At 47.8% G+C, this 27762-nt stretch overlaps 2 protein-coding genes across 13 annotated transcripts in view; one reads left to right on the top strand and one right to left on the bottom strand.

Annotated features, from left to right (window-relative positions):
• GRAMD2A (GRAM domain containing 2A) overlaps nt 1–27762 on the top strand; it is a 38691-nt gene that overhangs the window by 1962 nt on the left and 8967 nt on the right. For 3 of the 12 annotated variants that reach the window (XM_035259110.3, XM_035259114.3, XM_078333570.1), the window contains exons 2-3: nt 26754–26843; nt 27566–27746. In XM_035259110.3, coding sequence (XP_035115001.2) covers nt 26754–26843; nt 27566–27746 — 271 coding nt within the window. Of the gene's footprint in view, nt 1–21552; nt 21772–26282; nt 26495–26753; nt 26844–27565; nt 27747–27762 lie in introns of those variants that run through there. The other 9 variants (XM_035259116.3, XM_078333571.1, XM_078333573.1 and 6 more) reach the window with 8 other exon arrangements.
• The window catches only part of SENP8 (SUMO peptidase family member, NEDD8 specific), a 57982-nt gene continuing 55375 nt past the window's right edge, over nt 25156–27762 (bottom strand). The window contains exon 3 of the mRNA XM_054240464.2: nt 25156–26798. The gene's annotated coding sequence lies outside the window, so the exon portion shown is untranslated. The remainder of the gene's footprint in view (nt 26799–27762) is intronic.

The following is a 27762-nucleotide window of genomic DNA, read 5'->3' as shown; positions in this document are numbered from 1 at the left end:
AATCCTGCTGTCTCAGCCTCCAGAGTAGCTGGGATTATAGGCGCCCACCACCACACCCGGCTAATTTTTGTATTTTTAGTAGAGATGTGGTTTCACCATGATGACCAGGCTGGCCTTGAACTCCTGATTTCAGGTGATCCACCCACCTCAGCCTCCCCAAGTGCTGGGATTATAGGGAATACAGGCGTGAGCCACCGTGCCTGGCCCCCTCCGTAGACTTCTGATCAGGCTGGCGGGAGTCCATGTTGCAGACACTCTTAGGTTTAAGTTTTAGTTTGACAGGCATGGAGGTAGTCTCAGTGGGCACCTCTGGGGCTAATGGGCAGGTCCAGAGGGCAAAGCTGACAGAGGCCCCATTGAGCTTCCAGAAGAGTTTCAGTTGAGGCCAAATAGAAGTTCTCCTTCCCAATTTCCCCTGGGTGGGAGTTTCTGAATAGCCCAGGTAGGGCAGCTCAGATTCTGTCTGTGCTTTGATGTTGGTGGCTGCTTTCAAATTTGTAAACTTAGGCAAGTCCCCAAAGCTTTGACACAGACCAGAGACTTGTATGCTAATTCATCCACCTAGGGTGCAACCGTGACCCCCTGAGGTTGAGTTCAGCAGTATCCAAAGTGGGTTCCTGCCAGCTGGCCTTTCCAAAGTTCTCCCATGAGCTGCTGAGAGTGGAGCCACCACCACTCTCAGCAGCTCATGGGTGGCTCCACCCCTCCCCTAACCTGCTTGGGTTGCTCTGGTCCTTGCCTGCCACATATGATGTTTATCAGCTAGAGGGAAGAGCCTCAATCTGGGAATCAGGAGTAAGTTCTGAGCCTCAGGCTGTTACTATTTTGCTGCAGCTGGGACAAGGCACTTCTGCTTTCTGGACCTGCTTTACCAGAAGGTAAGATTAGACTGTAGGCTCCCTAGAGGCTTTCTGCATACAATCATCTAGTGATTCTGCTAACTAGAGACTTCTGGCAACGTCAGGGAAGTTCGTCTACACTCAGGCTGCAGTATTTTTAGCAAACGTGATTGGACAAATGGGCCTGTGCCTTCCTTATCTTTTGGTGGAGTGAAAAAATTTGAGCCAGAGAAGCCAAATCCTTATAGCAAGCATCATGCAGCACACCTGGCTTTTTGCTGATTGCAAATAGGCATTTAAAATATCAATTTGAGCCAGGCACAGTGGCTCACCGTCTACTGAAAATACGAAAATTAGCCGGGTGTGGTGGCATGTGCCTGTAATCCCAGATACTTGGGAGACTGAAGCAGGAAAATTGCTTGAACCTACAGTGGAACCTGGAAGGTGGAGGCTGTAGTGAGCTGAGATCACGCAACTGCATTTCAGCCTGGGTGACAGAGCGAGACTGTGTCTCAAAAAAATTTTAATAAATAAAAATAAAATATGAATTGGAATCAGGTGTCTTCATTACTTCCAGCTAAAGCGGCATTATTTCCTAGATTTTTTTTTTTTTTTTTTTTTTTGAGATGGAGTCTCACTCCGTCACTGTTGTCTGGGGTGAGTCTGAACACCAGAAAATACTTTGTCTTCCTTCCAGGAAAGTGAAAATGATTTCCCGCAATTCTACAGCCATCTCTGATGCAAGTGTGAGTTTGACATGAGGTCGGCCTTGGCCATTGTACTGCTATTTACCTGGACTTCGGGGCATCAGTCTGCCACCAATCTTTGAAGCTTAATTCCTCAGCTGTTTGCTAACGTAGGAAAGGAAGGAGTGGGAGGGCAGAAACCCCTGGGAATGGAGTTCCTGTGTAATTAAGTAATGGGCAGGGCGGGTGCAGTGGCTCACGCCTGTAATCCAGTACTTTGGGAGTCCGAGGCAAGCGGCTCATGAGGTCAAGAGATCGAGATCATCCTGGCGAACATGGTGAAACCCCGTCTCTATTAAAAATACAAAAATTAGCCAGGTGTGGTGGCATGTGCCTGTAGTCCCAGCTACAAGGGAGATTGAGGCAGGAAAACTGCTTGAACCCTGGGAGGAGGAGGTTGCAGTAAGCCGAGATCACACTACTGCACTCCAGCCTGGCGACAGAGCGAGACTGCAACCTAAAAAAAAAAAAAGAGGAAGTAACAGGCTCCCCGAAGTGCACCTGCCTGCTCCAGCACAGATTCCAAAAGGCAGGCATTGTTCTCAGGGATATAAGCCACTGTAGGAAAAACTGATTCCTCGCCCCTCCTTCCCATGACTACGCATTTATATTAGTTTAGAAATGCTCAGTCATCATTTAGGACTGGAGGCATGTTTTCATAACCTGTGGCGGGCGTGTTTTAATAACCTGTGGCGACTGAACCCATCTTGAAAGCCTTATCCTAAATTAGTGTTTCCTCAGTGATGCTTGAAATCACATTGTTAATTTTTAAGCAGTTTTTGGCTGGCTCTGTTTCTTTTTAACCTGAAGTAAAGAGCACACGCAGAATTAGTTCAAATCAAACATGAACTGCTTTTCCTCCTGACATCTATACGTGGCACCTCAATGGTATAGTAGCCAGTTGTCGAGATCCTACTGGTATTTTATTTCATTGCCTTACCCGCCGCCCAGCCACATGGGTGGCATTCCTGACCAGAAGACTGTGACTGCATATTAGGACTTTTTTTTCTCTCTTCTGTAGAAAAACAGTTTAGATATTTTTAATATGTGTTAGAATTAACTAGATTACTCAAAACCTGCCAGTAATCACTCGGGCCAGGCAAAATGCTATTTGAAAATAAATTTTGAAATTTTGAAGGATTACTTAGAAATTTTATTTTAAAATAACCCAGTGACGATACTTCAGAATTGGTATTCCTATTGGGCTTCCTTCATTATCAAACAAGTTGAAACATGTTTCGGTTCTTAATTGCCGACTTTTTATTGTGGAAAATTTCTCTTCTTTTTTTTTGATATAGAGTTTCACTGTTGTTACCCAGGCTGCAGTGCAATGGCACGATCTTGGCTCACTGCAACCTCCGCCTCCTGGGTTCAGGCAATTCTCCTGCCTCAGCCTCCTGAGTAGCTGGGATTATAGGCGCGCACCACCATGCCCAGCTAATTTTTGTATTTTTAGTAGAGACGGGGTTTCACCTTGTTGACCAGGATGGTCTTGATCTCTTGACCTTGTGATCCACCCGCCTCGGCCTCCCAAAGTGCTGGGATTATAGGCGTGAGCCACCGCACCTGGCTATTGTGGAAAATTTAAAACAAAATTACAAAAGGTGAGAGAATAGTGTAATAAGTGGTGTGTCCTGGTCTCCTAGTTTTAGCAATAACCAAGCCATGGGTAAAGTTTATTTCATATGTTCCTCCCTTCTCCCTGTTCCTTGGATTATTGTGAAGCAAATTGTAGCTATTATATTATTTTATCCAAAAGTATTTCAGTGTATAGCTATAAAAGAGGCTTTAAAAAATTTATACAATATTATTATTACATCTAAAATAGGACAGTAACTCCTTAATCAGATAGCTAGTCAGGATTTATGTTTCCTCCATTGTCTCATAAATGTCTTTGTACAATTTATTTTAATAAGGAGTCAAATGAGGTTTATACTTTGACTAAAAAAGTGTTGACATTTTGAATCAAATATCTTTATCTCTGTAATCTCTTTTAATCTATGGTTTCCTTTTTTTTTTTTTTTTTTTTTTTTTTTGCCGAAGACAGAGTCTCGCTATATGGCCAGGCTGGAGTGCAGTGGTATGATCTTGGCTCACTGCAACCTCCACCACCCAGGTTCAAGTGATTCTCCTGCCTCAGTCTCCCGAGTATCTGGGACTACAGGCGCCCACCATCACACCCAGCTAATTTTTGGTATTTTTAGTAGAGATAGGGTTTTACCACATAGGCCAGGATGGTCTTGGTCTCTTGACCTTGTGATCCGCCCACCTAGGCCTCCCAAAGTGCTGGGATTATAGGCCTGAGCCACTGTGCCCAGCCTCCTCTTTTCTTCCTTTTCTTTTTTCCTAGCAAATTATTTGTTGAAAAAACCAGGCTATGTTTTCTATAACATTTTCTGGTTTGTTGATATTGTTTGAACCATTCCTTTGATTTATGTATTTCCCATAAATTGAGAGTTGGATCTAGTCTTGGTCAGATTCAGTTAGTTTTGTGTGCTTCAGGAAGGGTATAATATCAGTTATTTCTCTTTGAAGAATGTTAGCAGCCATCAATGATTATTTCATGTATACCCATTATTTCATTAGGGACTGAAAAATGGTATTAGTCTAATCCTGCCAGTTTATCATTTATTAGGAGAAGCTTTCTATAAAAAGATATGTTCTGGCTGAGCATAGTGGCTCACACCTGTAATCCCAGTACATTGGGAGGCCAAGACAGGCAGGTCACCTGAGGTGAGGAGTTCAAGACCAGCCTGGCCAACATGGTGAAACCCTGTCTCTCCTAAAAAAATACAAAAATTGGCCGGGCGCGGTGGCTCAAGCCTGTAATCCCAGCACTTTGGGAGGCTGAGGCGGGTGGATCACAAGGTCAAGAGATCGAGACCATCCTGGTCAACATGGTGAAACCCCGTCTCTACTAAAAATACAAAAAAATTAGCTGGGCATGGTGGTTCATGCCTGTAATCCCAGCTACTCAGGAGGCTGAGGCAGGAGAATTGCCTGAACCCAGAAGGCGGAGGTTGTGGTGAGCTGAGATCACGCCATTGCACTCCAGCCTGGGTAACAAGAGCGAAACTCCGTCTCAAAAGAAAAAAAAAAAAAATTAAAAAATTAGCTGGGCCTGGTGGTGGACACCTGTAATACCAGCTACTCGGGAGGCTGAAGCAGGAGAACCACTTGAAACCAGGAGGCAGAGGTTGCAGTGAGCCAAGATCATGTCATTGCACTCCAGCCTGGGCTACAAGAGCCATGCTCTGTCTCAAAAAAAAAAAAAGGTGTGTTTCCTTTTGAACTATTTGCTTATCCTGAGGTATAGCCAGTACTAGAAGGGCAGAATAAATACTTGACTCTTATTTCCTAGTTTTCGAAATCATGGTATGGGGCCCTAGTATCCACCAAAGGTGACAATGAGTCATTTTGGTTTTACTATAATCTCATGGGTTTAAACATACTTGATGTGTTTTAATCCATTCTTAGTGATTCTCAGATTGTCCCATCTTTCAGTTGGTTCCTGAGTTCTTGAGCCATGACTCTACGCTTTGATGGCTTCCTTAGTTTCTGGTATGATTAGACGTTTTAGCTCCTTTATGCATTTCCTCAGCTCTGGAATCAGCCATTTCCCCAAGGAGCTGCTTAAATTAAAGGAGTAGCTTCTGTCATTTGGGGGTCATAGGTTACATTGAGAATCTAATAAAGTGAAATGTTCTTTTCCCAGAAACATACCCCTTTGTTCAGACCCAACAATTCTGCCCATAGTTTCAGAAGTTGACAGATCCACCCTCCAACTCTTGCCTGGACCCCAGAGGCATATAATTTACATTAGATTGTCAACCTGTGTCCTTAATGATGGAAGACCTGGGAGTATGGGAAATAACCAATTGGCCCCATGTGAGAACAGAAATGAGAAAAGTTAATAAATCTTGCAATATAAGAAGATGCAAGAGAAGACAGTCGTGGTGCAGACTTTGCCCTGGTCACATCAGCAGTAGAGATCCAGTTTTATCAAGGAAGGAACATGAGGGACAAAGGTTTGTTCTTTGGTGAAGGATCATTAGCTAGAAGGAGGTTCATCCAGGTACTAGGAAGAACTTTCTAATAGTCAGGGCTGCAGGGACAGATCTAATAGATGATATTCACGTACAGGCACACATTTTGAAATTGCTGTTGCCTAGTTACAGTGTACCTTTTTTTTTTAAGATGAGGTTTCGCTCTTGTTGCCCAGGCTGGAGTGCAATGGCGTGATCTCGGCTTACCGCAACCTTCACCTCCTGGGTTCAAGCAATTCTGTCTCAGCCTCCTGAGTAGCTGGGATCACAGGCATCCACCACCACGCCTCGCTAATTTTGTATTTTTTACTAGAGATGAGGTTTCTCCATGTTGGCCGGGCTGGTCTCGAACTCCTAACGTCAGGTAATCCTCCTGCCTTGGACTCCCAAAGTGCTGGGATTACAGGCGTGAGCCACTGCACCCAGCCAATGAACCTTTTTTTTTTTTTTTTTTTTAAACCCACTCAAGTATTTATTTCTTTACATGGAGTTTCTTGATATGCATAACATTGAATAAAGGGTTGGTTTGCTTTTGTCTTTTAAGCCATTCCCAGCCATGTAGTCAATGTGATGTGACAGGACAGCCTGAGCTTTCAGGTAGACCTGGGTTCACATTCTTGCTCCACAAGTTACTGCTGAGTTACTTACTACTGCCTCTGGCTGCGTCATTGCCTGGTACACCAAAGGTGCTCACTAAAATGTACTTTCCCTGCAGTGCCTCTAACTTTGAGAACCTGCAATGAGGCTTCTTAGTGATGACTCAGCTATAGCTCTAAGAAAAGCTACCTCTCTTTTCTTTTTCAAAGCACAAAGTTCACTTTTGAAAATAAACTTTTGGTTTTGAGATAATTGTAAATTCACATTCAATTTTGTAAAATACTACAGAGAGATCTCATTGTATTATTCTTCATCCAGTTTTACCATTGGAGGAAATGAATTGTAATAGAAACAACTGAATAGCAATAGAACAGTATCACAACCGGAAAACTGACATTGATATAATCCATCTACCTTAGTGAGATTTCACTAGTTTTACATACAATCAGTTGGGTCTGTGCATGTGTGTGGACCTGTATTTAGTATTGTGTGATTTTTATCATGTGTGGATTTGGAAAAGTTCATTTTTAAAACCAAGCTTTCTTTTTCTCTTGGTTCTCCGTATCATGAAGAATGAGATTTTAGGAATTTTGAGGTGTCTATTCATTAGTAATATCACAGTGCCTTTTGAACGATTGTTTTTCCTGCCTTCTCCTTTTCTTCCTTTTTCAAAATTCTTTTACTAAATGAAAATAGTTTGTTTATTCTGATTATAAAATTCAGGCAAAGTGGCTGGGCATGGTGGCTCACGCCTGTAATCCCAGCACTTTGGGAGGCCATGGCGGGCGGATCACCTGAGGTCAGGAGTTCAAGACCAGCCTGGCCAACATGGTGAAACCCCATCTCTACTAAAAATACAAATATTTAGCCAGCTCAGGTGGCAAGCACCTATAATCCCAGCTACTTGGGAGGCTTAGGCAGGAGGATTGCTTGAAGCCGGGGGTCGGAGTTTGCAGTGAGCCAAGATCATGCCACTGCACTCCAGCCTGGGTGACAGAGCAAGACTCCATCTAAAAAAAAAAAAAATTCAGGCAAAGTATACCAAAAATACAGAAAAGTATAAAGAAGAAAACAAAAAACATGTAAAATCCAAATTTGTGGAGGAAAATGTTAGAATTGTGAGCATCTTTCTACATATATTTTCTTAGGCACACTGTTCCACAGAATGCCTTTCTAGTGTTATATAATGCTGTCTTCCATGTTAATATAGACTTTTTAATAAGTTTTAATAAATATTGATAATTTTTTTTTTGAGACAGAGTCTTGCTCTGTCGCCAGGTGCCAGGCTGGAGTGCAGTGGCACGATCTTGGCTCACTGCAACCTCCGCCTCCCGGGTTCAAGCAGTTCTCCTGCCTCAGCCTTCCGAGTAGCTGGGACTACAGGCACGCGCCACCACACCCAGCTAATTTTTGTATTTTTAGTAGAGACAGGGTTTCACCATGTTGGCCAGGATAGTCTCGATCTCTTGACCTCTTGATCCGCCCTCCTCGGCCTCCCAAAGTGCTGGGATTACAGGTGTGAGCCACCACGCCCAGTGATAAATATTTTTAATGGTTACATAGCCTTCTATTCTACAAATAAAACATAGTTTGTGCCTTATTGATGGAGATTTACAGTATTTCCTTTTTTCTCTTCTAACTATACTTTAATGAGCATTCTTATACATTATAATTTGTGCTCAATTATTTCCTAGCAGTAAATTGTTAGAAATGGAATTTATGCATGTGGCAGGTTTCTATATGTAAAATTTATGTACCTTTTCCATACTGTCCTATCATACAGGTATGTGAGAGACCATTCGTTCACCAATATGTTGATCAACATTAGATAGTATTAACTTTAAGGCTTTAAAATCTAAAAAGTTGGCCAGGCGCAGTGGCTCACGCCTGTAATCCCAGCACTTTGAGAGGCTGAGGCAGGTGGATCACGAGGTCAGGAGTTTGAGACCAGCCTGGGCAACACAGTGAAACCCTGTCTCTACTAAAATACAAAGTATTAGCTGGGCATGGTGGCAGACGCCTGTAATCCCAGCTACTCAGGAGGCTGAGGTGGGAGAATTGCTTGAACCCAGGAGGCAGAGGTTGCAGACAGCCGAGATTGTGCCACTGCACTCCAGCCTGGGTGACAGAGCAAGACTCTGTCTCCAAAAAAAAAAAAAAAAAAAAAATATACACTTGTTAGGGTAAGTTCAAACAAAACAACGTATATAAAGAGTAAGCTTCATCCCTTTATTCTCCTCCTGGATGTAGTCACAATTGTTTGATGTATACCCTTAAGTACAGCTTTTTACGTTATAGATTATATCACACTGATCTGTACCTATTTTCTTTTCTTTCTTTTTTTTTTTTGAGATGAAGTTTTGCTCTTGTTGCCCAGGCTGGAGTGCAATGGTGCAATCTCTGCTCACCGCAACCTTCGTCTCCCAGGTTAAAGCAATTCTCCTGCCTCAGCCTCCCAATTAGCTGGGATTAACAGGCATGTGCTACTGCAACTGGCTGATTTTGTATTTTTAGTAGAGACAGGGTTTCTCCATGTTGGTCAGGTTGGTCTCAAACTCCCAACTTCAGGTGCCCACCTTAGCCTCCCAAAGTATTGGGATTACAGGTGTGAGCCCTTTTTTTTTTTAGACAGAGTTTTGCTTTTGTTGCCCAGGGTGAAGTGCAGTGGTGCGATCTCGGCTCACGCTACCTCTACCTCCGGGGTTCAAGCGATTCTGCTACTTCAGCCTCCCAAGTAGCTGGGATTACAAGTGCCCACCATCACCCTCGGGTAATTTTTTTTTTTTCTGTATTTTTAGTAGAGGTGGGGTTTTACCGTGTTGGCCAGGTTAGTCTCAAACTCCTGAGCTCAGGTGATCCATCTGCCTTGGCCTCCCAAAGTGCTGGGATTACAGACGTGAACCACTGTGCCCGGCCTGTACCTACTTTTCACTTAAACAATACATGTTGGACTTTTTTTCCATGTTAGCATATATAGGAGCTCTAACCTACTCTTTGTATCAATTGCTTAGGAATCCATTATATTGATAAAATACCATTTTGGTATTTCTACTTTTTTTCCCTTAATTGTTAATCATATGAATAATCATATGAATTTCCATAATTGTTAATCATATGAATATACATTTTTGTCCATTTATTTCCTTACATCAGATTTCTTAAAAAGGGTTGTTGGGTTAAAGAGTTTGTACTTCTTAAGGCATTTGACGTGTATTAGAAAGGTTAACTCAGTCTTTAGTCTTACAGTGGGGAATAATGACTATTTTTCACATCCTTGGTAATACTGAGCACTGTAATTTTAGTGTTTACTGGTAACATAGGTAAGATAGATTGTTTTGTAAATTGCTTGTTTATATTCTCTGCTCACTTTTCTATTAGATTGTTTACCTTTTCTTATTGACTTGGATGAGCTCCCTACATATGAAGAAAATCAATCCTGGGGCCGGGCGCGGTGGCTCACGCCTGTAATCCCAGCACTTTGGGAGGCTGAGGCGGGTGGATCACGAGGTCAAGAGATCGAGACCATCCTGGTCAACATGGTGAAACCCCGTCTCTACTAAAAATACAAAAAATCAACTGGGCATGGTGGTGCGTGCCTGTAATCCCAGCTACTCAGGAGGCTGGGGCAGGAGAATGGCCCGAACCCAGGAGGCGGGGGTTGCGGTGAGCCGAGATAGCGCCATTGCACTCCAGCCTGGGTAACAACAGCGAAACTCCATCTCAAAAAAAAAAAAAAAATCAATCCTCTGTCCATTTAAATTTTGATACATGGAAGTTTTAAATCTTTATGCAATTAAATCTTTTGTATGTTCTTGGTTTTATATCTTGCTTAGAAAAACTTTTCCTGATGTTTAAAAATATTCTCTTTTATTCTGGCTACTTACAGATTTAGAAAATATTTAGGTGTTTTATCTCCCTGGATTATATTTCTGTGAATGGTGGGAGGTAGCCAGTTGCCCCAATACTATTTATTGGACAACTCATTCTTTCCTTACTTGTATGAAACACGTTCTTCATGATCTACTGCATTCTCATATACCCATAGGTCATTTTCTGGACTATCTTCTGTTCCATTGATTTAGTAATCTTTCCTAGGCCAGTTAATATCTCACTACTTAATTATTCTACTTTTTTTTTTTTTCTTTGAGACGGAGTTTCGCTGTTGTTACCCAGACTGGAGTGCAATGGCACAATCTCGGCTCACTGCAACCTCCACCTCCTGGGTTCAGGCAATTCTCCTGCCTCAGCCTCCCGAGTAGCTGGGATTACAGGCACATGCCACCATGCCCAGCTAATTTTTGTATTTTTAGTAGAGGTGGGGTTTCACGTTGTTGACCAGGATGGTCTCGATCTCTTGACCTCGTTTTCCACCCGCCTCGGCCTCCCAAAGTGCTGGGATTATAGGCGTGAGCCACCGTGCCCGGCCTATTCTACCTTTGTTATTTGTTCTGACATCTGGTAAGGCAAAGCTTTTGCATCACTTTCTTTTTCAAAAATTTCTTGCTCTCTTTCACATGTGTGAACATGCACGTACATCCTGTTGGAACATTTACAAATTAATTTGGGGTGAATTTGCTCCTTTAAAACTTTGACTCAGGCCAGGTGTGGTTATTCACACCTGTAACCCCAGCACTTTGGGAGGCCGAGGCAGGTGGATCACCTGAGGTTGGGAGTTCGAGATCAGCCTGGCGAACATGCTGAAACCCTGTCTCTACTAAAAATGCAAAAATTAGCCAGGCATGGTGGCACATGCCTGTAATCCCATCTACTCTGGAGGCTGAGGCAGGAGAATCACTTGAACCCAGGAGGCAGAGGTTGCAGTGAGCCGAGATCGTGTCACTGCACTCCAGCCTGGACAACAGAGCAAGACTCCATCTCAAAAAAAACAAAAACAAAAACAAACTTTAACTTTTCCTACTCAAGAACAAGGTTTATATCTCCATTTATTCAGGTCCTTTATGTCATTTAAAAATGTTATTGTGTTTCTTTTCATAGATTTTCTACATTTTAAAAGTTTATCCTTAGGCATTTTATATTTTTTGTTGTCATATGAATATAGTTATTTTCCCACATATACTTTATAACGGTATTGTAATTCTACAGGAAAACGATTTTTTTTTGAGACAGTTTTGCTCTTGTTACCCAGGCTGGAGTGCAATGGCGCGATCTCGGCTCACTGCAACCTCCGCCTCCTGGGTTCAAGCAATTCTCCTGCCTCAGCCTCCTGAGTAGCTGGGATTACAGGCGCCCGCCACCATGTCCAGTTAATTTTTTGTATTTTTAGTAGAGACGGGGTTTCACCATGTTGACCAGGATGGTCTCGATATCTTGACCTTGTGATCCACCTGCTTCGGCCTCCCAAAGTGCTGGGAACAATTGATTTTTATGTTGATCTGTTGATCTTGTAATCATTAGATTAGTTATTAATTCCATGAGTTAATCATGTGTCTGCCCCGTCACAGTTCTGCCTACTTCACTGCCCAAATATAAAAATATCTGCGCCACTTTATGATTTGTCGTTGAATGTGTGTTTAGTTTATCTGATCATCTTCAAATAATAATCGTCTCCTTTTAACATTTAAATGAACCTTTATTTTCTTGCCTGTGTGCGGTGGCTGGAAGCTCCAGGACAAGGCTGAGTAACAGCGGCGAGAGCAGGCATTCCTAGGAGGGCTCCAGCAGTTAGACAATCTGGAGTTCTCCCTGGAGGAGGAGGTCTCAGGACCCAGCAAGCTCCTCAAGACGAGGTCATTGGTCAGGAATCTGAGCGCTCGGCTGGAGCCCAGCCTGGGCTAGCCGCGTTGGCAGGAGCCTGGGTAGGGCGCGCAGCCAGCCCCCACGCGGGCATCCTCAGCTGGGCCAGCTATCACGCGCGGTGCAGGCACTGCACCAGGAGGGGGCTCGGAGAGTGCGCACGCTCCCTTTCCGAGGGGCCCAGCAGGTGGGGGCGCGGCTGCTGCACCCTGACAGCTCCCCGGCCAGTGCAAACTCTGGCATTGATCACCAGCGCCCTTCAAAGGGTCAGCCGGGGCCAGCCGCGCAGGATCAGTGCGGGCGCCGCGGGCGCCGCTTCGGAGCCTCTAAGTGTGGCGCTGGAATGCTGGGTGCGGCTGCCTCGCCAGCTTTCCAGCCCTTTCCAAGGCAGGCGCAAAAAATAGACTTGTGGTTCCTGCCTGTGCTAGCCGTGGGGTGGAGGGGCTGCAGGTGAAGGTTGCTTGGGGAACTGGGGAACCCGGCAATGAGGCTGTAGTGAGGGCTCCCCTCTCCCTCCCCGACTGCAAACAACCCCCTGGGGAACCAGGAGAGAAAGATGCAATCCTCTCTACCCATTCCCAGCCGCATCTCACTGGTCTTTTCCTGCGAGGGTGGGCGGAGGGCAGGTTCCCGGGGGATGTGGTGCTGAGCTGCATCCTTGCAGCATCCTCGCTGGTGGACAGAGAGGCCTGTCTTCACCTTTCATCCCTGGGATGCAGTCACCGGTCTAGGAGAAGAGAAGGAGGAGTAGATCCCACTATGCACCAAAGTTGTCCTAACTAAAGTTACCCATCTGCAGTGGTAAATTCAGGGACTGCCCTTGAGTCCTGGTCTTACTTGGCCTCTCTTCAGACTTCAGCACTGCTTTCCCCTCAGTCTTTTCAAACACTCCTTTGGCTTCCATGACAGCCTTACACCTGGTTTTCTACTTTGTGTTTTTTAGTGGAGGCAAGGTTTCACCATGTTGGCCAGGTTGGTCCTGAACTCCCGATTTCAGGTGATCCACCCGCCTTGGTCTCCCAAAGTGCTGGGATTACAGGTGTGAGCCACTGTGCCCGGCTTTTTAAATTTTTTTTTTATTTTGAGATGGAGTTTTGCTCTTGTTACCCAGGCTGGAGTGCAATGGCGCGATCTCGGCTCACCACAACCTCCGCCTCCTGGGTTCAGGCAATTCTCCTGCCTCAGCCTCTTGAGTAGCTGGGATTACAGTCACGTGCCACTGTGCCCAGCTAATTTTTTGTATTTTTAGTAGAGACGGGGTTTCACCATGTTGACCAGGATGGTCTCGATCTCTTGACCTCGTGATTCACCCGCCTCAGCCTCCCAAAGTGCTGGGATTACAGGCGTGAGCCACCACGCCCGGCCCTTTTTTTTTTTTTTTATTAATGGAGACATGGTCTCACTCTTGTCACCCAGACTGGAGTGCAGGGCACAATCACAGCTCACTACAGCCTTGAACTCCCCTGGCTCAGGTGATCCTCCCACCTCAGTCTCCTGAGTAGCTGGGACAATAAGCGTTCACCACCACACCCAGCTATTTATTTATTTATTTGTATCTTTTGTAGAGACAAGGTCTTCCATGTTGTGTGGGCTGGTCTCAAACTCCTGGGCTCCAGGGATCCACCAACCCAGGCGTCTGGAAGTGCTGGGGTTACAGGTGTGAGCCACTGCGCCCATCCTCTATTTCTTGGGCCACTCTCTCAGAATCTCTTTGCGGAAGTTCCCCTCTTTCTTCTCCACACAATCTTTAAGATTGTGGTCCTACAGATCCCACACTTCTCCATTTCTTCTCTCCTTTGTCCTCCCCACCTCTTTGTCTTCATTGAAATATTGACACACCACAAAATTCACTTTTTTAACGTGTACAAGTTACTGGTGTTTAGTATATTCACAAAGTTGTACAACCGTCATCCCCAAAAGAAACTCTATATAAACCATTAGAAGTCACTCCTCATTTCTTCCTTCCTCTCATCCCAGGCAACTACTAATCTATTTTCCATCTGTGTGGATTTCCTATTTTAGACATTTCCTATACATGGAACCATACAATATGTGGTCTTCTGTGACTGGCTTCTTAGCATCATATTTTTAAGGTTCATTCATGTTGAACCTTAATTTCTAATTGGGTTATTTGTCTTTTTATTGTTGAGTTGTAAGAGTTCTTTTTTTTCCTAGTATGCACAGGCTGGAGTGCAGTGGCATGATCCCAGCTCACGGCAACCTCCGCCTCCTGGGTTCAAGCAATTCTCCTGCCTCAGCCCCTGGAGTAGCTGGAACTACGACCATGCCTGGCTAATTTTTGTATTTTTAATAGAGAAAGGGTTTCATCATATTGGCCAGGCTGGTCTCAAACTCCTGACCTTGTGATTCACCTGCCTGAGAGCAAAGTGCTGGGATTACAGGCATGAGCTGCCACGCCCAGCCAAGAGTTCTTTTAGAACAATTTTAAATTGTGGTTAAGAAAAAAAACAACCCTACCAGCTGGGCACAGTGGCTCATATCTATAATCCCAACACTTTGGGAGGCTGAGGCAGAAGAATCCCTTGAGGCCAAACGTTTGAGACCAGCCTGGGCAACATAGAGAGACCCTGTCTCTATAAAGAATACAAAAATTAGCTGGGCTTGGTGGCCTGTGTTTTTACAATCACCTAAGCCCAGGGAGGTTGAGGCTGCAGTGAGCCATGACTGTGCCACTGTACTCCAGCCTGGGCAACAGAGCTCACAGTTCAGTAGTGTTAACTATATTCACATTGTTGTGCAATCTTCAGAACTTTTCATCTTGCAAAACTGAAACTCTATACCCAAAGAACAACTCATTTTCCCCTCTGCCCCCAGGCCCTGAAACCACCATTCTACCTTGTTTCTGTGAATTCAGCTACTCTAGATACCTCATTTAAGTGGATTCATACGTTTGTGTTTTCGTGACTGTGTTACCTCACTTAACATAATGTCCTCAAGGTTATAAGGGTTCTTTATATATTCAGGATACTAGTCCCTTATTAGACAGATGATTTGCAAATATTCTCTCCCATTCCGTGGACTGTCTTTTCACTTTCTTGATAATATAAACAGCATAAACATTTCTAATTTTGATGAGATCCAATTTATTTGTTTTTTCCTTCTGTTTCTTATGCTTTTGGTGTCATATCTAAGAGATCATTGCCTGATAGGTCATAAAGATTTACGCCTTTTTTTTTTTTGAGACGGAGTTTCACTTTTGTTACCCAGGCTGGAGTGCAATGGTGTGATCTCGGCTCACCGCAACCTCCGCCTCCAGGGTATAGGCAATTCTCCTGCCTCAGCCTCCTGAGTAGCTGGGATTACAGGCACGCGCCACCATGCCCAGCTAATTTTTTTGTATTTTTAGTAGAGACAGGGTTTCACCGTGTTGACCAGGATGGTCTTGATCTCTTGACCTTGTGATCCACCCGCCTCGGCCTTCCAAAGTGCTGGGATTACAGGCTTGAGCCACTGCGCCCGGCCACCTTTGTTTTCCTTAAGAGTTTTATAGTTTTAACTCTGTCAAATTTTGGCTAATTTTTTTTTTTTTTTTTGAGACGGAGTCTCACTCTGTCACCCAGGCTGGAGTGCAGTGGCGTGATCTCAGCTCACTGCAACCTCTGCCTCCCGGGTTCAAACAATTCTCTTGCCTCAGTCTCCCAAGTAGCTGGGACTACAGGCATGTGCCATCACGCCCGGCTAATTTTTGTATTTTTAGTAGAGATGGGGTTTCACCATGTTGGCCAAGCTCGTCTCAAACTCCTGACCTCAAGTGATCCACCCTCCTCGGCCTCCCAAAGTGCTGGGATTATAGGCGTGAGCTACCGCATCCGGCCAAATTTTGGGTAATTTTTGTATACAGTGTGAGCTAAAGGTCCATTGTTTTTCTTTTCCAAGTGGCTATTCAGTTGTCCCAGCATGATTTGCTGAAAATACTTTTCTTTCCCCTACCTCTTGGCATTCTTCTTGATAGCTTCTGTTCTTCGTGTACCCACTTCCCCTGGCACAGCCTTCCTAGCTCCTCTTCTCGCTTATGGGCCAGTAACTCAGAAATGTATCCCTCCTGCCTAAAACTTTCTTCTGAGCTTCTTATTCATACATACTTGACATCTCCACTTAAATGTCTCTCACCCATGTTCAAGGCTGAACGCGTGACTGTTTCTTCCAACTAGGCTTTTCTTCTAGTCTATTTTTACCCTGTTTATTCTCAGCATAAGGGCCCACTGTCCTACTCGCTTAAGCCAGAAATCTAGTCATACTTGACACCTTCTTTTTACCTCTCGTCCAATTCCTCACCAAGTCAGATAGATTCTATTTGGAAATATACATTCCGAAGCCATCTCTGGCCCTCCACCACCACTACCACCCAGTCCAAGACATTCCGCTGCTGAGCTACAGGCATGCACCTGATCTCTCTCCACGGAAAACTGCGAACACACACAAAGGATGCGAGAGTTGTACAGTGCATCCCCATGTAGCCATCGCCCAGCTAAAATAACCATCAACCTGAGTCATTCCTGTTTCATCAATCTTCACCCTCTGCTCCCCTGCCCCACTTCCAGGGGATTACTTTGAAGCAATTTATTTCTTTAGAGATGGAGTCCTGCTCTGTCCCCCAGGCTGGAGTGCAGTGACACGATCTTGGCCTACCGCAACCTACGCCTCCCTGGTTCAAGCAATTCTCCTCAGCCTCCCAAGTAGCTGGGATTACAGGCGGCTAAATTTTGTATTTTTAGTAGAGATGTGGTTTTACCACATTGGCCAGGCTGGTCTTGAACTCCTGACCTCATGATCCACCTCGGCCTCCCAAAGTGTTGGGATTACAGCCGTGAGCCACTGCGCCCGGTCTTGAAGCAGATTATTAACACACAAAGTTGATAGTATACTTTCCTGTTTAAATCTCTTCATTGGTTCCCCATTGCTTTTAAGATAATGACCAAAACCATCATGGAGGCCCAGGGGCCTGTGTCTGGCCCTGCCAACCCCTCCAGCTTTGTTGCTCACCTCTGCCCTCCAGACCCAAAGGCTCTGTTTAGCTCCCCCACACATGCTGCAAACTTCTGGCCTTAGGGCCTTTGTACACGCCAACCCCGCTACAGTGAGCCTCTCCACCCAGCATCCCCCTTCTCCATCTGGCTAGCATCCCTTAGAGATGAACTCCAATGCTGTGCTTCTTCAGAAACGTCTTCCTTGCTCTCCATGGTTGAGTCAGGATGCCCTGATAGAGGTCCCTCCTGGGATGGGGGTTCTTCTGACCACAGAGGGCCAGCGGTCATCTGCAGTTTATACAGTTCCTGGCCTCTGCTTTTTTCCTTCAGACAACACTTGTTGTCTCTCCTGGGCTGTGACTTTCGCGCCCTTTGCAGAGGAGTCACTGAGTCCCAGAAAGGAAGAGTGGCTTACTCAAGGCCCTCAGCAGTGCGAAGCAGGTCCAGGCCTGCATCCTGTCTTCCGTCCCCAGCCCCAGGCTCTTTCAGGCCCCAAGACCCTTCACACTTGCCTGTGGTCCTGAGAAGAGCCTGATGGGTCCGCAAAGCCAGATTGATGCTGAGGTGGGTGTCCCAGGGTGGTTGGGATAGCCTATCTGGACAGTATCCATGGGGCGACAGAACTGATTTGTCCCCAGAGTAGCCACAGCCCCTGGCAGCCCTGAGTGGGGGCGTCTGAGCGGCCAAGCCTGTCTGCGCCTCCCCCCCACCCACTCAGCAGGCCCAGCCGGAGGGTGGCCACCAAGAGCACAGGGGCACTCTGTTCCTTAATGAATGCAAGTCTGTTTTTAGACCTGAATGATCAGCTTCTTGTCTGGAAATGACCATGCCCCAAGTGGCCTGCCAAGAAAAAGTGGTCTATGAGCAGACCCAGGGGTGCCAGCTCAAATAGATGCAGCTCCAGCAGTGGGTACGACAGGCCGAGGCCAGCAGCCGGCAGGGTATTCTGCTGGGCCAGCCCTGTGATCTGGCCTGGGCTTTGCAGGAAATCCTGGATGTCCCCCAGGAGGAAAGCTTTCCGTTTCAGCTGTTTGTCCCTGTCTGTCTCCGTGGCGACTGTTCTCACTCCACAGGCCTTTTAAGCTCTGGGCAGGAGAGGGCCGCAATTGCTGTCCTCTAAACCTCTGGTGGAGAAAGAAGAGAGAGAGTGACCCTGAGCGTGGCTGGGCCTGAGCTGCGGTTGTGCCTCTGGGCCCATGAGGGTGGGAGGCAGTCACAGGGTGTGGCCCAGGTGTAGAGAGGGCCTTGCTGTGGCTGGCTCCTTGGGCTGTAGTCCCAGTGGAAAGATTCAGGCATGGAGGACATATATGGAGCTTTCTGGGTGCCTTTGAGGCCCAGTGGTGCCCCTGTCTTCACTTGCTGTGGGTAGATGCCTCTTTAGGTATCCTTCAAGGACGTGATGGCACAGAGGCTAACACAGTGCTCAGTGGTGCTAGTGGGGGTGTGTGCTGCTCAGTGGGCAGGGCTGTGAGTGTCCCCAGCTCCACGCCAGACTGAGTCATGACCTCCTGCATATCCTCACAGTAGCCCTGAAGATCTGCAGTTCGGAGAGGGGATTTTTTTTTCTTTTTTGCCATTTTTTAGAGACACAAACTCAGAAGGAGGTCATGGGCATCCCAAGGGAGCAGACCCTCTTTGCACTCTCCTAGACTGGAGGCCTGGCCCATGGCCCTGTGCTTCTCTCTGCCTCCTGCCCCATCTTCTCTCGCTCTAGAGCCAGTCTCCAGGGACACCCAGAGGTTTTGCTCGAGGGGAGCTGCAGCTCGAACCTGCCCGGCTCTCTTGCCTGTCCACTCCTGGCTGCACACCTCCACATCTTGGATTTCCCAGTTAGGATTCCTTAGGAATTCCTGAGGAAGGGAGTCTGATGGGCCAGCTCATCTTTTCACTCTAAACAGGCTGCTGGTCAGCTTGCGATGGCTTTGCCTGGGTCTGGAGCACACCCTGCTTCCGCCGGCTGTGGCCAGGGTCACTTGGTAAGTCTTAGGAAGACAGGCCTCTGGCCTTCAACATCCCCGCTTCATCTCAAAGCTGTTATAGGCAGTGAAGGGAGAGCAAGCCCATTACTGGCCTGGGTGTTCTCAGAACCCTTCCTGGAGGATAGGATCGTGACAAGGCTGAGTTCCTGCCCCTCTGGAGCCCTCTGCCAGGGTAGCTGAGTGGGACCCCAACTCACTAAGCCTCACCCTATGACAGTCAGTATGAGAATCAATTATGAGATTTTTTTCTCCCCTCCTTCAACCAGTGGAAAGGACAAAGCAGTTGTCCTAGATATGGAATGTCACCTGAGAAAATAAAAAGGGAGGTGGAGCTTCCATGAAGGTACAAGATATTATTTTTGCAAAAGAAGGAAATTACCTTATGAGCCTGCCTCTCTCCATAGAATCCTAGAGTGCCATCCGGAACGGTCTTCTCACCCGGTTTCTGACTGCGAGGGGCCTGAGAGAACATGGGGAGTCTCTCGGGAAGGACACAGTGGTTCAGAGTCAGCCCCTGACACCTGGAAAAGCTTGTCTTCTGAGTCAGCCTCTGACACCTGGAAAAGCTTGTCTTCTGACTTCCGTCGTACAACCTAGGAAATGGGCCCCCAGGCCTCAAAAGATGAAGGAAATCTTATTGGCAGTGGGGTTCCCTGCCTTGCTAAGGACGTTTCTGAAACTCAAGAGGGCCAGGGTGAAGGCTCAGGAGTGTCAGATCCAGAGCCCAGGCAGGTGGATTGGCCTTGGAGAGCAGCCACAAAGAAAGGATGGGTGGGGGCAAGATTCTTCCTGTGGTTTCTTAGTTGGCTGGGGGTTTACAACCACCTGGGAGCCTTTAAAAGTTAAAGCCAGCCAGGTGCAGTGGCTTATGCCTATAATCCCAGGACTTTGGGAAACCAAGGTGGGCAGATCACTTGAGGTCAGGAGTTTGAGACCAGCTTGTCCAACATGGCGAAACCCCGTCTCTACTAAAAATACAATAATGAGCTGGGCATGTTGGCACATGCCTGTAATCCCAGCTACTCAGGGGGCTGAGACATGAGAATCTCTTGAACCCGGGAGGTTGAGGCTTCAGTGAGCCAAGATTATGCCACTGCCCTCCAACCTGGGTGACAGAGTGAGACTCTGTCTCAAAAAGAAAAAAGAAAAGCTGAACACACACCTGCCTTGTGACCCAGCACTTCTGATCCTAAGTATTTACCCACAGAAGTGAATACTTGCATGCACAAGACTCATACTAGAATTTTCATAGCAGTTTCATAAGAGGCAAAAACTGGAAACTGCCCAGATGTCCATCAGTAGTAAAACAAACAAATTGTGGTCTATCCATATTTCAGACGCATTGTTGAATAAAAGCAGACACATCCACATGTATGTATGGTATGACTCCATTCATGTAAAGTCCCAAAAGAAGCAAAAGCACTCTGTGGGGTTAGCTTCAGGCCAGGAGTTCCAGACTAGCCTGGGCAACATAGCAAGACCTTATCTCTATTAAAAAAAAAGAAATAGCCGGGCATGGTGGCATACACCTGTAGCTTCGGCTACTTGGGAGGCTTAGGCAGGAGGTTCACTTGAGCCCTAGAAAGCTGAGATGATTGCACCACTGTGTTCCAGCCTAGGCAACAGAGCAAGACCCCATCTCTTTAAGAAAAAAAAAAAAAGCACTGCAGGTGATTCTAATGAGCACCCAGCAGGCTATACTTTAGAGTTAAAAGGAGAGTGTCCTTTCTCCCTGAAGTAGGAGGTGAGCTGCGTGAGAGGTGAGGTGGAGTAGGGAGACCCTGGTGGGGGGATCTGGAGCAGCCCCTAGAGGGAAGAGCCGAGGTCCCCAGCCAACTGAGCCCCAGTTTGTGAAGTTCTATCCAGGATTGACGTCCACGAAGCTTCCTGTCTTTGGATGGCTATTTCCGTGGTTTCTGAGTTTGTACCGTCGGGACCTGCTGCCATGATGTGTTTTTGTTTGGAAGAGAACAGTCTTGTTTTCAGGTCTCCGCTTGGAGCTCGCTGGGGCCGAGCGTCCTGGCTGGCTGCACAGAGGGTGGAGCTGTCTTTGGCCTGGCCTTGAGAAGAGTTGGCAGGACCCACAGGGTCCCCAAGAAGTCAACTTGGGAGAGTGCGGTCACCTCCACGGAGGAAGGGATGCCCAAGGGGACCACCCCACCCTAGCTGAGGGAAAGGCCCTGCCTGTGACCACACAGGCCTGGCTGTTTGTGCTTCAGTATCAGCCACAGGCTTGGCCACTGCCAGAGGCTTGGATGAGTACTGGAGGGAGGTTTGCCCTGTGGTTAGAAAGGGCTGGGCATGGGGAAGGGGGCTGGGAAGGCTGGGGGAGTGTTGCCAGAGTATGGTGAACCCAGGGCCATGCAGCCCAGTGGTGGCAGGAGGGGCTCAGCCTGTACTTTTACCCAAATACCCAATCCTGCCTGGGCCCTTAATTCTTTTCTTCCATCTCCTACCTCCCATCTGAGTTCCCCTTTGATCAGTCAACCACCATGGGCTGAGTGCCTTGAGGAACCGGGCCAGGCCTCCTGGAGGGAAGGGCCCTGCTGTGGGGGACCCTGTCAGCTCCTGTCCAGCCTCTCCCCTCCTTTCCTGCTGGGTGTGTCATTCTCTCTGCCTCCTCACTCTCACTGCCTTGCTTTTTCTTTTCTGTCTCCCTTTTGGGGTGTTACCTCTTTCCCTGTCTCTCCTTCCTTCATTCAGCAAACACTGGGTGCTGGCTGTATGCTGGGGATACAGAGATGTACGGGACATACCCCTGCCGGAGCTCAGAGTCAACTGGGGGACACAGATGTGTAAACAGACAAGCAGAGTCTGGTGTGGTAAGTGCCGGGACAGCAGCCTGCAAGAAGGGACAGTGGACCACAGAAGGGGGAGTGAGTCCCTGTGCTGGGGGAAACCAGGGAAGACTTCACAGAGGTGGTGACATTTTACCTGGAGCTTGAAAGATGACTGGGAACTCCCCAGGTAGATAAGCATGAGAAGGGTAAGCAGGTGAAGTGTGCAGGGGTGAAGGGCTGCTTCGGCGTGGAAGTGGAGGCGCTGGGCTGCACTGAAGGGGAGGGAATGTCGGGGATGAGGCTGGACAGTAGGAAGGTCGGGGGGCCAGCTGAAGAAGTGACGGGAACTGAAGAAGGAGCGTCAGCAGGAGAGTGACAGGATCAGACCCGGGCCCCAGCTGGCCCTCTGGGCAGTGTGTACCCGCATGGCTGGAGGCAGGTTTGGTCAGGAAGCTGTTGCCAGCATCCAGGAAAAGGACTGTGACCTGGGTTTGCATAATATAGCAGGAATGAGAAAACAGATGGTTTCCTGGGTTATCTCGGAGGGACCTGAGGGCTTGATTGGCTGTGGGGGTGGGGAGAAGAATGCGTGGAGTATTCTGGCCTGGGTAACTGTGGGGAGGCTGGAGCCTTTCAGACATTGGATGCTTAGGAGGAAGCGGGTTTGGGGGCTGCTGCTGAGCTCACCCGCATGGATGCGTCTAGATGTCAGGGTTACAGAGGTAGGCTTGGGAGCATCTACTTGGTGTGGGTATTTGGAGCCGGGGGAGGTGTGCAGAACAGAGTGCCTGTGTCAGGTGCACCATGAGGCACCTAGCCTCCTGCGTATCTGGGCTCCCCGATCACCGCCCCCTCCTCTCCTGCCCTCTGTCTCCCCATTCTTGACATCTCCCTGTGCTGAGTGCTCTCCCTACCCTCTGGCAGCTCCTCAGACTGGGAGACCCCCTACCTGGCTCATGGTGTGAAAAGCTCAGGGAGTATTTTTTGTTGCATGGGGCTGGAGAGCAGGCAGACACCTGCTGTGCCCTCAGGGGAGGGGCTTTCTGCCTCCAGACCAGGCTTAGCTGGGGGAAGGAGCCTCATCTGAGGATTTCCAATCTTTTGTATCTGCTTTAATGTCAAAATACTGCTACTCCGTTGCTCCATACCTCTCACGACAGAAATTAAGAGTTTTTTGTGGCTTCCAGGACCCCTGACGTGAACTCCACAGTGGGGGCATGGGGATGGGACGGATGAGGAGGAGGTTCATGACCCACAGGCATGAACATCTAGTGTGAGGAAAACTCTGTGAGTAGAATTGACAGCAGCTGCCTGCAGGGTCGGGCACCAGGCTGAGCCTATGCTCTTAAAGTCTCCTTAGCCCTCTGGGTCCAGGCCCAGCTGGTCACTGGGTGTCCCCTGCCGGACTGGTTCTGCTGGTGAGTGCTCAGTCACCACTCTGCCCCAGACTTCATGTGGCACTGCTCCCATTTCATTTTCTTTTTTTTTTTTGAGATGGAGTTTCGCTCTCGTTACCCAGACAGGAGTGCAATGGCACAATCTCGGCTCACCGCAACCTCCACCTCCTGGGTTCAAGCAATTCTCCTGCCTCAGCCTCCTGAGTAGCTGGGACTACAGGCACGCACCACCATGCCCAGCTAATTTTTGTATTTTTAGTAGAGACGGGGTTTCACCTTGTTGGCCAGGATGGTCTCGATCTCTTGACCCCGTGATCCACCCGCCTCGGCCTCCCAAAGTGTTGGGATTATAGGCGTGAGACACTGCGCCTGGCCTCAATTCATTTTCATTCATCAAAATAAACACTGCAGGGGAGAAGACACCACTCTTTAGTGGAAAGTGAACTGAAGATCATTTTGGTAGTTGGCAGGGTCTCTGAGCCAATAGTATTATCAGCAGAGAGAGAGGAGGGACTGGGTCCAATGGGCAAATGTAAAGGAGTTGGCCTTTTTTATTTATTTTTATTTTTTTAAGACAGTTTCCCTCATCTCCCAGGCTGGACTGAAGTACAATGGTGTGATCTTGGCTCACTGCAACCTTTGCCTTCCAGGTTCAAGTGATTCTCCTGCCTCAGACCCCTGAGTAGCTGGGATTACAGGCACCCACCACTATGCCCAGCTAATTTTTGTATTTTTAGTAGAGACGGGATTTCACCATGTTGGCCAGGCTGGTCTTGAACTCCTGACCTCAGGTGATCCACTTGCCTCAGCCTCCCAAAGTGCTGGGATTACAGGCATGAGCCACCACGCCTGGCCAGGAGTTGGCTTTTAATTTAAAAAGACTTGAAAGTCGGTTGGGCTTGGATTAATATTCTTTTTTTTTTTTTTTGAGACGGAGTTTCGCTCTTGTTACCCAGGCTGGAGTGCAATGGTGCGATCTCGACTCACCGCAACCTCCGCCTCCTGGGTTCAGGCAATTCTCCTGCCTCAGTCTCCTGAGTAGCTGGGATTACAGGCATGTGCCACCATGCCCAGCTAATTTTTTGTATTTTTAGTAGAGATGGGGTTTCACCATGTTGACCAGGATGGTCTTGATCTCTTGAGCCACTGTGCCCGGCTGGATTAATATTCTTAATAAAGAATTTACAGGGTGGGCACAGTGGCTCATGCCTGTAATTCCAGCATTTTGGGAGGCCAAGGCGGGTGAATTACCTGAGATCAGGAGTTCAAGACCAGCCTGGCCAACATGGTGAAACTCCCAACTCTACTAAAAAAAAACCAAAAAACAAAAATTAGCTGGATGTGGTGGCAGGCGCTGTAATCCCAGCTACTCGGGAGGCTGAGGGACAAGAATCACTAGAACCCAGGAGGCGGAGGTTGAGATCATGCCACTGCACTCCAGCCTGGGCAACAGAGTGATACTCTATCTCAAAAAAAAAAAAAAAAAAAAAAAAAAAAGCCAGGCATGGTGGCACACACCTGTAATCCTGGCAATTTGGGAAGCTGAGGTGGGAGGATTGCTTGAGCTCGGGAGTTTAGGACCAGTCTGGGCAACACAGTGAGATACCACTCTCCCACCCCCCACTACAAAAAAATTAAAAACTTAGCCAGGCATGGTGGTGCATGCCTGTAGTCCTAGCTACCTGGGAGGCTGAGGTGGGAAGATCATTCGAGCTCGGGATGTTGAGGCTGCAGTGAGCCGAGATCGTGCCACTGTACTCTAGCCCGGGTGACAAAGTAAAACCCTGTCTCAAAAAAAAAAAAAAAAAAAAAAAGAATTTTGTATAAGACAATTCTTATAGACAGTTCACAGATGAAATTCCAGTGGTTAATAATTGGAAAAATGTGTTCAACCTACCACTAAGCAGAAATACAAATGAAAACAACATATTCTCACCTAACGGATTTGCAAAGGTGAGCAAGAGACAATATCCAGAGAAGGGCCTGAATGTGGGGAAACAGGCACCCTCATGTCGTGCTGACGGCTGGGTTAACTGGAATAGCATGTTTATTCTCAGTCCACTAATTTCACTTCTGAGAATCTATCCCAGAAATGGAAAGTGAGTGACATGGGAAATTCCTCATGAAATTGGGTTAGGCATGCAAATTATAGGTTATATAACCATTCACACAGGTTATATGTTTATGCATACATGTTTTCTGCGGGTGATTTTAGAGGAATCTTATAGGTGACTTTGATCTTATATATATTTTTATATATTTTCTATAATGAGCTTTAAAAATCAAGGGGGGAAAAACCTGTGAAATGTGACACGATGAAACCAAATCCAGAGATCAACTTTGAGAGTCAAAGGGTCAGATCTCTAACAGTCTGTCACTTCACAAGACTGTGGTAGGCACATGTTGATACATGTGGCAAAACCCTAAGATTGAGGACAGAGGTAAGCAGGCCACATGGCCATGGCTGAGCTGATTTTGTGGGTGAGGTCACCTGGCTCCTCACTGTGTAGTACTTGAGACAGGCTGTCCCTTGGCAGGACTCAGTTTTCTGATCTGTATAATGGTATGGGGGGTGGGTGAGACTAAATCAATCTCTGAGGGTCCCGGCAGACCTTGGGTAGAGGCGACAGCTCTGTTCTTGAAGAAGAGAACTTTGACTTGCCTCAATTGTGGAGCAGAGTGTGACTGAGCATTGAGGTTTGTAGGTTTCAGGCTCCAGCTCCTAATCTGCTGTGAGACCACGGCACTTGACATTGTTACCTGTTCCTGACCACCACTCTGGCCCAGCATGACCCTGCTTCTCCACCACCGTCTCTTTCTTGGTCAGCTCCTGGGCCAACTCGGTAGGGGCTGGATTGACGGCTCAGGCTTTACTGATTTGAAGCCTGGAGGAGCAGGAACAGGGTAATGATTCTTTGGAGTGTTTAGTGGAGGCAGAAACTCAAAGGCCATTGGAGAGCCCCACCTGCCCAGGGAGAGAGGATCTGTTCCCTCCCACGCCCTCTCTCAGGGACATTTTTGAGATGGTTTGTTTGGCTCTTATCACGGAGCTGTCCGACTGCCCAAGGTGACTGAGCCCACTTCCTGCTATAAGACGGCTCCTCCCCTCCTGACCACACATCTGTAGGCTGACAGGTGTCCACCTCCCACACCTTCAGTGCATCAGCTCCAGAGCTTCGATAAGGCTTCCTGTGCTCAGCCTCCTTTCCTGGAACTGGACGGTTTTCAGCCATGCTGCCCGGGTACTCTGGAAACTTGTTTTCAGCATGAGCAAGTCTCAGGGTCCTCCCTTCCAGTGTGCCTCCTCAAGGGTGGGGCTAGAGGCCTCACTCGGTCTGGCCTGCGAGCTGCCTGGCACTGGAGATGAGGTAGACAGGTTGATTTTCCTACCAGCCTAGGCATAAGCAGAACTTCTGGCTTTCGGGAAAGATGCTGTGTGAGACCCCCTACTCCACTCCGTCAGCTGTCCCAGAACCTCTGCCTGCACTGCTGCCTCTGAACTGTGAGGTCTTCAGTGTCACCCTCAATATCAGGGCCAGTCTTGGGTTGGAGACAGAGGCAGCGGCCCTGGGCACGGTGGGGCTGCTGGGAAAGGTGTCCTCATGATGTGGGCCGTTTTTTCCCTAGCAACCAACAAATGCACGGAAAGACTTCTCTGAACAGTCCTGTGTCCTGCAAAGAGAAACCAGACAGCGTTCAGGAGCCCCTGGACTGCAGGTGAGGACCCTTTTCCCTGTCAGGAATACATACAGACTAGCGGGTGGGAAGCCCTCAGGACGTGCTGTTTGTAAGAGGACCTCAAGGCTGAGCCGGGGCCTCTTTGCAGGTCTGTGAAGTCAGGCACAGGCTGCCTTGGGCTGCTTCCTCCCGCCCCTCAGGCCTGTCCCAGTGCACTGGGACCTAGCAGAGTCCATGCTTCTCAGGTTTCCAGGCTTGTCCCTGCTCACCTGTGCCTGGGTCAATCTGGCCAGGGCAAAGATTTACCTTTTTTTCTCAGTGCCATACCCCTTTCCCAGTGTGGTAGCCTCAGTCAGGTCAGGTGAGTCTGTGCCAACCTCCAAGCAGTGGAGCTCCTCCACAGGGAGGAGGTGGCAGAGGGCAGTCTTGCTGGGATCATGGCCCATGGCCAGGCCCCGGAGCTGTGAGTCTGTCTGACACCTTTACCTCATCCATACCCCAAACTTGTCCCCATTCCCATACTGCCTGCTCCCCTGCTTACCCCTTAGCCACAGAAATGGGACAGGGTCTTTGAAGCCCAGTGGAGGCAGCTCCTCAGCATCTCTGGGAGACTGGGCACACCTCCTGGGGATGTTGCTCACCCACATCAGGGAAGGTGGGTTCTTGGCAACCCCTCCCTGCCTCCAGCGGTGCCCTTCCCTGGGGATGAGCTGTGTAGCTATGTGCTTGCTGTACTTGTCATTTTGTTGTGTCCCCTAAAGAAGGGCCCTAGTTTCCAATCTCTGCCCCAAGCTTCTGGCTCAAGGCCAGGGCAGAATTGGCACTGAGGACGCATGGGCAGGACCGGGGTTCCTTGTCCCCAAAATGGAACGTCTCCTTTGCAGTCTGCACTGCCCAGAAGGCTTGAAGGGTGAAGAGATAAAGAAGTGTGGCCGAGAAGGGGTGAGTGCGGAGGCTG

Source organism: Callithrix jacchus, chromosome 8 (genome assembly GCF_049354715.1).
Source record: "Callithrix jacchus isolate 240 chromosome 8, calJac240_pri, whole genome shotgun sequence".
NCBI classification, from domain to species: domain Eukaryota; kingdom Metazoa; phylum Chordata; class Mammalia; order Primates; family Cebidae; genus Callithrix; species Callithrix jacchus.
The sequence above is the reverse complement of the archived record's forward strand: the minus strand, read 5'-3'. Positions and strand labels throughout refer to the sequence as shown.